We start from the raw sequence: 12846 nt of genomic DNA, 5'->3' as shown, positions 1-12846 counted from the left end.
ATTTCTTTTAAAAAAAACCCACAGCAAATAGAAATGCAGCAACGACAAGAAACAAGATATGAAAGTGGAGTGTTTTTTACAGGGTCTTTCTCACAGTGCATCCCTGCTCCACATAATAGAAAGCAAACTACAGAGCACACAAGACCCATCTGAGTGAGCCATGCTGCACATGGACGCAGGAATATGATACACGAGAGCTGGTACCCGGTCACGTTCCTATCAATAAAAAGCAGACTGTTTCATGGCAGACATGAGGAGCTGCAAGGAAAAAAAAAAATGATAGAAACATGAAACAGGAGATTGAAGGTGCAGGACAGTCAAAAGGAGAGAGTCTGGTGGAAGGACTCGGTGAACTTTCTGTAGAGGGAGTTGAAGAAATCAGGGCTGAGAGCTGAGGTTTAGCGACCCAAGAGCTTTCAAGGCAACTAATATGGACCTGAGGTCTATTGGGATCCTGTGTTATCCTTCCAGCCATGGATGGCCATGCAGTCCTGTTCAATTCCTAGCACTGGGAGTGGTCCTCATGTGGTTAGTGACACACTGCTTGAGCTAGCTGATCTGGCCAAGGGCTTACATGGTTAAGGAAATGATAGATTTTGCAAGGGAGCTGGATGATGGCACCCTGCAGGTCTGACATGAATCACCACCTGCTTTGGTGGAAATACACCCTGAGGATGCAGATTTAGAGGCCTGTCAGCTGTGTGAAAGCTGTTTGGTCCCCCCATTACTCAGAATTTGTCTCCAGAGGTTTCTAGCAAAGCCTGTGACGAAACCAGTGAAAAGAGATGCAGGGTTATCTTGAGGAGTTGAAAGAGCATCTGGCCTTTGGTGGTCTCATCCTTCAGGTTGCACCTGAGTTGTGGAGGTATTAAGAGCATAACCACAGTAGCCACGCAGCCTCATGTACGTTGGAGGGATCTGGTGAGAAGTGGCTTTTTGTTTCCTCAGGTGCACGGTGATGTTAGGTTAACACGCCCACCATCAGCTCTTTGTGTCTGCAGCCACAGTGTGGTGTCTGCTAGAACTTTGGTAAGAGCCATCTGCCTCTGTGGTCTCTCTTTGAAGACCTGGTGTTGCAATGAGCAGCCTGGCTGAGATTTTTGAAGCAATTTAGGGGCCTTAATTAATCTGCTTCCATCTTTTGAATTCTCAGTGCTTCCTTAGGCCAATGAAGAACTTGGCCACTATCTTCTACTATTCATTTAAAGTTTAAAAAAAAATTCTTTGAACTTTGCACCATGAAGGCGCGCTTGGAGAATCAGAGGGACCTCACTCTGTGTGTGTGTATAGAAAGTGTTGACATCTATATTTTTTAGGATAGAGTCCTAGAGATATTGGTGTTGCATAATATTTGCATATAAGAAATTCACATTAGCACAGTGACATTACTGATGGAAGAGAAATGTTTATTTATTGGCTTGGACCTGATAAAAGACTTTAAAAAAAGCCCCAAACCAACCAAAACCAACCAAAAAAACCTGTCCAGCTGTTGGAGTCTCCAGCTGCTGGAGGAGCTGTGGACTTGCCTCAGCAGGTGGCAGCCTTTCCCCGGAGTCGGTCCCGGCGTGAGGAGATCCTGGGAGCTGGAGGTGCTGGGAATCTTGATGAGCTGCTAAAAAAAACCCCAAAATAGCCATGAGCACGGGTGATGATTCCTGCTGCCCTGTGGAAAGCCATATGATTAAAAGTGTTAGACCCGTTGTCCTGACAGGGTTCCTACCTGGGAATTTGTATTTTATCTGCCTAAAATAGCTTTAGTAGTTTTGGTGGGAGATGATGTGCTTCTCCACATCAGTGTGAAAGCTATTGAGTGATATCACCATCCTAGGAACCTCCCTTATGGAAAGATTTTGTAGAATTGCATTAAAGCTGGTCCTTTTCCATGTAGTTTTCTATTAATTTTTTCACACCTTCAGTGTAAAATTTTACAAAGGCATTAAAAATGATAATTTAGAAATAATTCTCTGAGATATTACTGTCTTTTCCATAGCCTCTTTTGGCTTCTTCCCTAATAACTTGTGATGCTTTTCCATAACTCATTATGTGATATAAATATGTCTGTGAAGTAGAAGGAACTGGCTTCAGAATATCTAATATCTGAACTGCAAAAGTCATCCACTTGATTCTTGTTGTGGAGAGAGCTCGAGCATATAAATCTCATACAGATGATGGCCAGAAAATGGTTTTCTGTACGTGGCTGACTGGCTGAATTCCTATTGAAAGGTTACTTTTAACATTGCTGGGCACTGCTAATGGTCTGCTACGATGATTAGAGCAAACAGATTTTAAAAAAGTGTTAAAATTTTAAACTTAACATATTTTCCCACAGACCATTAGAAATGAAAATAAATACAAATAAATAGAGCCCACAGACCATTAGAAATTAAAATAAATAACTGGCATTTCAGCAAAAGAGTGGATTACATAGGTGTGCAGGCAATAGCAGGGGGATACCTATGCCTGAGACCCCCCGTCCTGCTCCTCTTACATCTGCTGCTAATTTTGTGCAGTTTATGTAAAGCGTGAGTTTTCTGAAGGCTTATTTTCAAGTTCTAATCTTTTTAAAATGAGGCTGGTTTTCTGAGGGAAGGATTCTAGACATGAAAATGCAATGTGTTTTTTGCATTTGTATGTGTGTATACAAACCCACTAAGGTATAGGTGGGCATACTTTTAAACGTGATTGAGATCTACAGATTTAAAGATTTTATAAACTTAATGCATCAAAATATAAGGAAATAGCAGCAGTGGAAAAAGAGTACAAGTCTTTTTATTGTAATTTTCTCAATCTGTGTCTCTAGGGCAGCTTGTTGGCAGCCAGGAGATGGAGAGGCCCCGTCATACTCCGTCAGTGAAGACTGCCTGTATCTGAACGTCTTTGTTCCTGACACCACTGTAAGTAGGAGATGAGTCGAAGTTTTTTGTAGCTGAGCACTGTCCCTTTTCAAAGTCGTTTTAATTGGCATGAATGATTGTTTTTCATGTGGTGTTCACAAAGCCCTGCAAGGTTAAAATAGGCACTCTTGTTTTTACTGGTGCAAGAGTATTCCCTACAGGCTTTCAGTGAGCCGTGTTTGGGTAACTAGGAGGGTAGCAAATTAAAAAGCTAGAAATTAGAGCGATCCCAAGAGGGAAACAAAGCACAAGAAGAAGGTAGCAGCAAAGGAAGAGAAATTAAGGACAGAAGTGGCAATGTCCCTGAAATGAGACTGTTTGTCCAGGAGATGATAATGCATTACAACACGTCACATCAACACCGCCAGTCGAGCAGCAGCAGACGGGGTTTTTTCACCTTCATCTTTACTGTTCCCCTGTTGACATCCGTGGGAGCTCTGTTGAGGAATGAGGGTAGCAAGCAATGCTAGATTTGTGCCCAGCTCGCAGAGCATAAAAATAGATATTTTAAAGATGACTGGGCAAATGGTACAATCTGAGAAATTGTTATTTGAAAGCTCTTGAATTTCTCATTCTAAACAGATATAAAATAAAGCTTCAACTTAAAGCCAAACTCAGATGATTGGCCAAACCCCTGGGGGGCTGGGGATAAAGATGCTGAATAACATGTGAATCCCAGAGCACAGGAACAGAGTTTTTCTTTCCACTGTACTGGTAACTTTCAGAAGGTGACAGTGGTTATAATAGAAATCTATGAGTCTGTCATGCTGCACGTCTGGAAATAGCTGGTCTAGCTGTCTGACAGCAGCACACAGTCTCTTAGAGGTCCTTTTAATCACAAGAAAGACCAGCAGCCTGTTTTCTCCCTGCAGCACCAGACTGTCATTTTGCCTTGAGTGCAGTCATCGCTTATTGAAAACATCAGGTCACTGTCCCAGGCAGCTTGCCATCTCCGCCTAAGTGCTGCTTTCAAGATAGCTTATTTGCAAGCATTGTATTTTCCACCATCTGATAGACTAAACTGGCTTGTCTTTTCTCCTTAGTGGTACTGAGAACTGAATCCATCCTGTCTTTTGTAGATGTGTAAGGTAGAAGTAGGTCTGGTCAAGTCAATCAGTTTCACATGTGTAAGTCTAGCCCAAGAGAGAACCAAAACTTCTGTTTTTGCAGAAGTAGCTGGGAGCAGAAGGCATGGCATTTTCCTGTTTCTTTTTGTGGCAAGCTCTATTTTTTACTCACACACAGAGTTATAGTTATAAGTTTTCAGCCCATGGAAAGTTAAATTAGCTAGTAAATACTGAATATAAAACCTCCTGGAGAGCAGCGAATGCAGAGGTCATTCAGGAGCATTTTGAGCCTGGACAAGAGCACGGTGCAGGGACTGCTGCCTGCCACCGAAGGACTCTTTAAGTGTCAAGCAGTGAAGAAGGTGAATGACATCACTTCATTTTGCTTCCATAGCTACGTGTACCACACAGCCCTCCAAATAAAACTGGCACTTCTGAGAGACTTTTTCCACCTATAACCATCACCACCTGTCACACTAGCAAAGCAAAGCTGTGCTTCAGCTTGATTTGCAAAAGGTTCAAATGTAAGATCAAGAGTTGAAACTCCACTAAATAAGAATAGAAAGTGTACCTTCTCTCCTCTTCTCCCATCCCCTGCACATGTTATTCTCATCCTTATCGCATCATCCCTGCTGCTCTCAGTTCTTTACAGAGCAATATTATACAGTAGTAAAAACACTTGAGGTCGCCTGGCTCAGTAGAGTTTAAGTCTATTCCTGCCAAGTAGCTCATTAAGTGTTTTACAGACGGATAGAGAAGATGATGGTTCTGAATATCATAAAGCCTTTCAGACTTCCAGCTGACTTGCAGCTTCCTGGTGGATGCTGAACTTCTCTCCCTCTTGATGGTTTGCACATGGGACCTAAGCCCCTACAGGTGTGAGACCACGGTGGAGCTGCTGGGCTCCCCATCCCCCCACTAGCTAAGCTGGGGAGCCATCTGACCGTGTCCCAGCTGGAAGTCTTTCCACAGATTTTACACCTCAAAGCGTGGCTGTCTGTGTTTTGTTGCTAAGGATGGAGCAAAACCCTGCACTGGGCAGTAGCCATGTGGCAGCCGTGACCTGTCTGCGAGGACTGTGCTGGCCCCACTCTGCCCAGCATTGCCCCACGTGTGCCCCACTGCAGCCTGGCATTGACGCTGGTGGTGCTGCATCTCAGCCTGGTACCAGCTGGTGGTGGGTGAAGAGACTGGCTCCAGCAGGCTTTAGTTAAGGTCTTGCATTTCTTCTGCATCACAGATTTAATTGCAGTATTTGGTTGAGAACAAGGCTTGGGGGAAATTCACGTATATTCAAAATAAATTATCAAGCAGCTAATGTACAGTACAAAATTAATTGGCTACCAAATATATATATAGACACACAGGTGATATAAAATATCTCATATTGTGAGGCATAGTTCAATAACAGCATGAAAATAATTGTGCTATGCTGTTAAAATGGCTAACAAGAAATGGGAAGGCAATTGCATTAAACAGCCTTCAGCTAAAGTGCCCAAATCCATGCGGTGTGGGATTGAAATCCCTTGGAACTAAACCCCAAATTATTTTTCATGATAGTTTACCTTTACATAGGAGAAAGATCTGTCATTGCTTGATGCAGACTAGAAATGTGGATGCTACCGCCAGACACTTGGCACAGCCCTGGTGCTAAATCTTCCCCCAAATTGCTCCATATCTGTTGCATCAGGGTTTATTTTGCCATTTTTAACTTTCATCTTCCACCTATGCCTTTCTTAAGCTTTTCGTCACTAGAGCATTGGGTAAAGTTGCTCAGTATGACGTAATATACAAGTTACAGGGCAGCTGGATGTCATGGTGCTATGCAGGCTGTGGACACATGGGAAGTGCCTAGTAGGAACCTCAGGCTTAACCATGCTGAGCTGAGGGGATGGAGCAGGCTCAACATGTTTGAAAACATTTTAGCTGACATGGCTCAATGTGGTTGTATTTTAGAATGAATTTTCCTGTGAAAACAGATTCTTTCATTTTTTTCTTTGCCCCATCTCTCTGTCTGTGCTGCGTGCAGTGCAGAAATGGGAACCAGGGACTGGGCACTGTGAATTAGGCAATTTCTATTCAGGAGCAGAAGTTCCTGAGAGAGCGCAGCATGTTTCAGTGATTGCAGTTTCTGGGGTTTTCTTGGTAACATTGTTGTGTTCACAAGAAGCCTCTGAAGTGGTTCTCCAGATAAGTAAGTGAGGAGTGCACGTAATCATGACAAATTAAGGGCAGCTAAGGGGATTTTGCCTCCTATCCTGTAATTTTGCAAGAGGCTGCAACCATCACCTCTCTGCTGCTTCTCCCGTACCGCCAGTTGCATTTTTGCTGGAGACGTCCTTTGCCAGAGCAGATGGGACTTCTGTGTTTAGCTAGGCTCCATCCAGAAAATAACAGCAACAGAGCCCAATGCCCTCTAGCTGCAGGGAAAAACAAACCTCAGATGTACTTTGCTGCTGCTGCAGGGGCCAGCAGCCCTTCTTTGAAAAACACCAGCAGCTGCCCAAGCAGAAAGCGGGTGGGTGTGCATGACCCGCTGCTGAGCAGAGGAGAGAGAAGCCTCCTTCGGGATAGTCCCAAAGCGGGCAACAGGGGATGAAAGTGCTGAATGGAAAATTGAGGTTATACTTCAAAAAAACCTTTTTTAGCATTGGAACAGGTTATTCTGCTTTTTGCAGTGGGAAGGAAAAAAAAAAGAAAGCAAAAATCTAGACAAAACCCTTCCGTATGTTTCAGTCATATTTCATCTGAGTGACATCTTGACAGAGCTGTAATCTGCTGGTAAATGCTGAGGTCTCCTGGGGCTGTTCTGCTTTTGTGCTGCTCGTGCAGCAGCAGCCAGGCTACAGCCCTGCTGCGTGCGCAGAGAGTCCACACATGGACTGCTGCTTTGGGAAAAAGCCTCTGTTTCTGAGTGAAATCGAGTGACTCTGCAAGGAATGCTAACATAGGCAGCAGCCCATCATAGCTCCTTCCCATCCTGGGAGTCCTGCTGGGCTTTCTTGGGGCAGACACCCTCTGTGCTTCATGAGAAGTGAGTCTCTCCCATGCAAAGACAAAGTCCTCTCTGCAGGACCCCTCTATATATCTAGTAGAGGAAAACCTGCATGGGGATGGAAGGAGCAACAAGCTCTTGCCAAATGAGATTTTTTAGACTAGGCAGTGTTTAAGTGCTGCAAGCTTGAGAGTAGGAAGCAGCCCTGCACAGCTATTGAATTAGTCCTGCTCAAGATGAAGCAACCCAACAGGCCTTTTCCTTCTCCTTTTTTCCCACTTGTTTCAACTTGTCCTGTGTGTTTGTATAAAGCAGATGTGTTACAGCAAAGATGAGCCCACCACATGCTCAATGACCAAGTCATCAGGATGAGTCTGCCTTGAGCTAACCTGGTAGAGTTGTTGGCTGGTGGAACACAGTGGTGCCATTAAATCTTCTTTATACTGGACATAGTGTCCTCTTTAATGGTATATAGGTCACTGTGGACAATTTAGCCCTAGAATTTCAGACAGATGGCCAGATATCCCCTCATTATGGTCACTGTTAAGGAGCTATGAATGGCTTAGATAATCTTAATGGGGAAGATGCTTGTGTTCTCACTGGTGACCTACAAAAGCAGTTGGCTACAAGGAATATTAACCTGTTTGTTGTCATGACAGGTCAAAAACATGTCAGTGTTGCTGTTCTTCCACAATGGAGGGAGTTACAATGCTGAGGTGGGAAAGACAACCATAGATGGATCATACCTAGCTGCCATCAGTAATGTCATTGTTGTGACGGCAAACTACCGGGTCGGTGTTTTTGGCTTCTTTAGTACTGGTAAGTCATGGATTTCTAGAACAAACACAGCTATGGGCTAAATTACGTTCTGTAACACTTCTGTTTCTATTTTTATAAAATTATTTTTTAAAAAAGGTAAGGTTTTTTTTTTAATTTGAGGAACCTGTATCTTTCATTGATTATTTTTGGGGGGAAAAAATGGCCAAGAAATGGTGGGGACTTGATCTGAAGAGAAATGGTAAAGGATGGAGGCAAAGTGACAAGAAAAAAAAAAAAAAACCCAAGCACCTATATCAATGGACTGGCTAGACTTCTGTTCGCAGATGAAGCTGTGGATATTGAGTTTTGCAGGCACACACAAAGATAGGATAGGCATTAAAATTCCTGCTGATTTCAGTGACCTGTCATTGTGGATATGGTTTTCAACATCTCTGGTTTCCAGCTGTTCCATCCACGAAAGTTTTCTAATGCTCTGTTGTGCCTGTGTCAGAGTTAGGGAGAGACAGAGAGGGATAACTGCAGGTTAATGGTAAGAAGGCCATGAAAGTATGGAGAGTATAGCAAGATGGGTGGTTCCTCAGTAATTCAGCCTGACTTCTCTTCTGAAGGACTTGGCATGTTTAATTAGAATTCTTTTACTGTCCCGGACGTGACTGCACATTCACGTGTTCTGTGCTTGCCTCCCTTCCCCATACGGTAGTGTAAAGGACGCTTCTGCTCTCCTATTGCCTCCTAATGTCAATTGCCATTAAAAATTATACAAATTCCCATTACCTAAAGGATTTTATCTATCTTGTGCAAATGGGCACATACACATGAAAATGCACATTCACATCTCCTTAAACCTTTGTGATAGTGCCATCTGGTCTTTTGGATTGTTTTTTTCATTTTGCCTTTTATTAGATTTGCCTGTTAAAGCAAGTAAGGAACACGTTTTTTTATACCATCTTTCAATTCTGGCTGGTACATGGGAACTTAAGGTAGAGAGCCATGGAGAGAAAATGCAACAATTGCAAGTGGACCTCTGGCTCCATTGGTCTGGTGGCAATCCTTGATCTCTCTAGTGGACATTTTAGTACCTTTATAATCTTTAGGAGGTTATATTTGCCATGTTTGCGAATACCAGACCTACATACTTTGCATCATGATTCTTTTGAGTATTTACTGCTAGTGACGCTGGGTGGATTTTGCCTAGTTTGGGGCTATAGCTGCAGCTACTGGTTATTGTTTCCCTTCTTTGTTTTATGGTTTTGTTCAAAGCTCGCTCCCAGCAAAGACTGTTTTTCATTCAATAACTAGAGAGCTGGCACTAAGAACTCCTTACTCATTTAGGTATGAAGTTGGTAAGAGTTGTACCTGGGGAAAGAACCACTGTTTTCATCAGTGCAAACCAGATGCTTATGAAAGTGATACCATTTTGGCTAGAGCCAAATGCAGTGTGGATACATGCTGTGCAAGCTTCCATTACGCAGCACTGCCCACGCATTACCCACTAACCTCCTTCAGCCCTGTGAATCTCACCTAGGTTTCTTCCTAAGTGGAAACTGCTAGCTGGGCTGAATATTGTATAGCAGTATTTATATGATGGTCCATAATTTAGGGATCAGAAAAATTCTCCAGCCTCTTTTTCCTAGGGATCTGCTCACATGTCCCAAAACGTCAGTGTATGAGCTGAATGTACCTTTTGTATTCCTGCAAACCTTCAGATAGAGGTGGTTCATTATGAGTAGGGAGTGTTCAGGGGCCCTCTCCTTCTCTGTAATGTGGAGCTGCAGCCAGGGAAAAGTGCCGTCTTTTCTGGCCTCTTCCCCTTTGGGAATCCTTGGTGTGCATTTGGGAAAATCCTATTGCTTCAGAGGGAACTGGAGCGAGTAGGAAAAGCTCTTTGCAAGAATCATTGGAGCAAGCTAAGCACCACATTCACGGGAAGCCCTAAAAGTTCCTTCAGTGTCACGCTCCTGTCTCCTCTATGTCCCCTTTAGTCCATGTGGGGGTGATGAGGTGTGGTATGTTTGTACCAGGCTCCCTGTCAGCATGGATTGTCAGTCATACCCATTCTGGTGAGCAATGCTCCCACTGCAAGATCTATTCTTTGGTCCACCACAGGTTGGTGGAGTACCTCTGGCTCCTTCTGTACATGACCAGTAGCCACTGGGGATTTTCAATGAAGGTTATCAAGCTGGGTCAAATACTGTACGTTTTTTTCTCAAGACTTAAAACAAATCCTTAATGATATTCCAGGGATGTTTCCATTCTTACCGAAAGACTTGGACAAATCCAGGTCCTTTGGAAGTTTTGCCATCAGTTTCCTGCCTTGGCAGGAGCTCACCCTTAGGACTATGGGGACATTTGCAGCAGGACTGTTAGAAGGCCCTGAAGTTACAAGCAAAAGTTATGATTGTGTGAGCAATATCAGTGTCATTGTCCAACTAAGCAAAGTGCTGAATCCTCTCATGTTGACTTGTTATAAATTGCAAAACTAGAAATGAAGGAGTTAAATGGAGATTTTGGGGGATGAAGGTTAGTGAAAACAACAGATTTCCTTTTTTTTGTTTGTTTGTTTTTGTTAGTTCTGCAGTTGTTTTAGTCTCTCATTGACAGGGTTTTTGCAAGCAAAGAGCTCTTATTCTTCTAAGTATAAAGGATGTTTAATATAATTTGCTGTCACCCATTAATGTTGCAAAAGCAATGCACATTCTTACTAGTGCCTTCACCTCTCGCTTTGCACCCAGAAAAGTTCAGGTGAATTGCCAGTGATATGGATGGCAAGAGTATGGAGAAGACAGTTATGTTTTTAGGCCTGATTCTTTTAAGAGTCCACAAAGTCATATAAACCAGGATGATTTTCATGCTTAAATTTAGCACTGTTGTTCTTCTGTAATAACAGAAATGCATATGTATGTCCTTATTTGCTTCCTTCTGAACACTGGTTTCTTTTCATTCTCCTGTGGTCCTCAGTAATGTGATCTTTTCCTGCAAAAAGGCAGTGGAAAAGATTCCTGGCAGACACGTGTCTTTTGGTCTAACTACCATGAACGTCCATGCATGCATCTGTTCCCCTGTGTGGTACATTTCACAACCTGGCTATGTTTTTTGCCAGGGCAAAAGGAACTGGTTATATTTCCCTCCTCAGTCTTGTTGTTTAGTATACTGGTAGTGAGGCACATTGTGTGGCTAAAACATTTTCATTGATTTCACTTCCTCTAGAGAGGTCTCACAAGGCATGCAGCAAGCCCTTGAAATGAGGTTTCCTTTTTAACAGGGTAGAGTGGGTTTATTGCTGGATTAAGAACCCTGGGAACTGGTCGTGGTGTACAGAACAAACTAAAAAAACCCTAAAAACTAAAGCAGGGAAAGTTTTCTCTCTGTTGCTTCACTGGTGTGGCTTGGCCTGATCATCTGAAGCTATGGTTATAGGTGGAAGGTTGTAGTTTCTGGAGCCATTTCGGTTTTGGCTGTCCTACTGAAAGGGCACCTACAGGGATGGCTATTGTGATGTGGGTATCTGTACGATCTGCAAGGTCATCAGTAATCTGGTCTCCTTTATATTCTATTCTGGTGCTTAAACTGGTCTCTATGATATCTCAGTAATTCATTAAGGCAGGCATATGGATATCTACTACAGGATGTGTGCTTTCAATTGCTCATTGCCTGAGACAGGGCTACCTGTCCACAAAGACGCAGATTTTTATTCCACTATCTACATTTTGATTCACTAGTTTCTGAGCCTACCCTTACTTTAAAATTGTACTATTTGGTCTTGGCAATGGAAGAAACAAATAGTTTCAGCTGTGTTTCTATTCCTGGCTTTTCTGTCTTGCTTTGTTTTTTTTTTTTTTCTTCCAAGTTTTAAATGTAGAGAATTTAAAATCATTAAAAATGAATGGCTCATGGATTGAAAAGAAGCAGACAGTGAATAATCATTTTCTATTCCTTTCTTACAGACTGTGTAGGAATTACTTTTTTCTGCTTTTGTTGATATAAAATTAAGCTTGCCTAGAGAATTTGCATCATTAGATGCTTTCAGCATTAGTTTCCTATTAATCAAAGTGTCAGGTTACCACTGGTTGGTGTTGAAAAGAAAGTAGTCTTTTCAGTGGTGATACCTAAGCATGGGGAGTGCATGATTAATTATTTTTCTTTTGTTTTCATGGGAACAAAAATATGAGTACATATAAATCAGACCTCTATCAGTGTAGACATAGGTCAATCTCAAAGGATATATATGGAAATATTATAAATTATAAAATAATATCTGTACATGTGTAAAGAAATGCAAGATGATGTGACTTATAAATGATTGGTGAGACAGGGTAAATGTAAAAGGGATGTAGGAAGCAAACAGATGTAATTAGGTGTACTCCGTGGAAACAGTTGATGCTCCTTATGGGTCCCTTCCAACTTGAGAATTTGGCAAACACACTGATTTTTCAATTCTTTTTAAGATAAAGCTACTTATGTAGAAAAAGAATCTCGTGGCCTTAATTTATGGATACTTGAGCCTGGATTCAAGTCTCCTGCCATGAGGTGTCCAAATGAAGCTTAGAAGTAGGAGTGCTATTTTTCTATCATCAGGACAGACAATTAGGCACCTCCAGGGGTGCCTGGTAGTGTGGTAAAAACTGAAATGGAGCCAATCTGTGAAATGATGACCTTGGAAGAGACCACTTCAGACTTTTAAACTCTGGTATCGGTTTTGTCAAGGTTCAGCTGAAAGAGCTGCTAAAAATGTAACATTTAATCAAAACTTCACGTCTATAGTTTTATTCCTTTTCAGACTTATTTATTTATTTTCCACAATAGATTCTCCCAAGGCAAGTGGAAACGCTGGCCTTTTGGATCAATTGGCAGCTTTGAAGTGGGTGCAGCAGAACATTGCTAGCTTTGGAGGAGATCCAAGCCGGGTTTCTTTAGGAGCTGACCGTGGCGGGGCAGATGTTGCCAGCATTCACCTGCTTACAGAGGCAGCAGATATGGACCTCTTTAGGAGCGTGTTGTTGATGGTAAGTCCCATTCTTGCCACTTCAACTTCATTGTGAAAGGATGTTGTTACATACATGAGGATGTTGCAGTGTGTGGGTGCTGGGTTTATTTCATCCATACCTTGGCA

General features: G+C 42.5%; 1 protein-coding gene across 1 annotated transcript in view; it reads left to right on the top strand.

The window, feature by feature from the left end:
* Positions 1-12846, top strand: part of TG (thyroglobulin) — a gene marked incomplete at both ends in the record, with an annotated part of 159517 nt that overhangs the window by 79341 nt on the left and 67330 nt on the right. Inside the window, 3 exons of the mRNA XM_082325442.1 lie at positions 2801-2894; positions 7616-7775; positions 12540-12739. Of these exons, the coding sequence (XP_082181568.1) occupies positions 2801-2894; positions 7616-7775; positions 12540-12739 (454 nt within the window). The remainder of the gene's footprint in view (positions 1-2800; positions 2895-7615; positions 7776-12539; positions 12740-12846) is intronic.

The sequence above is a fragment of the Platalea leucorodia genome (genome assembly GCF_965183815.1).
Source record: "Platalea leucorodia genome assembly, chromosome: 1".
Lineage (NCBI taxonomy): Eukaryota > Metazoa > Chordata > Aves > Pelecaniformes > Threskiornithidae > Platalea > Platalea leucorodia.
The sequence above is the reverse complement of the archived record's forward strand: the minus strand, read 5'-3'. Positions and strand labels throughout refer to the sequence as shown.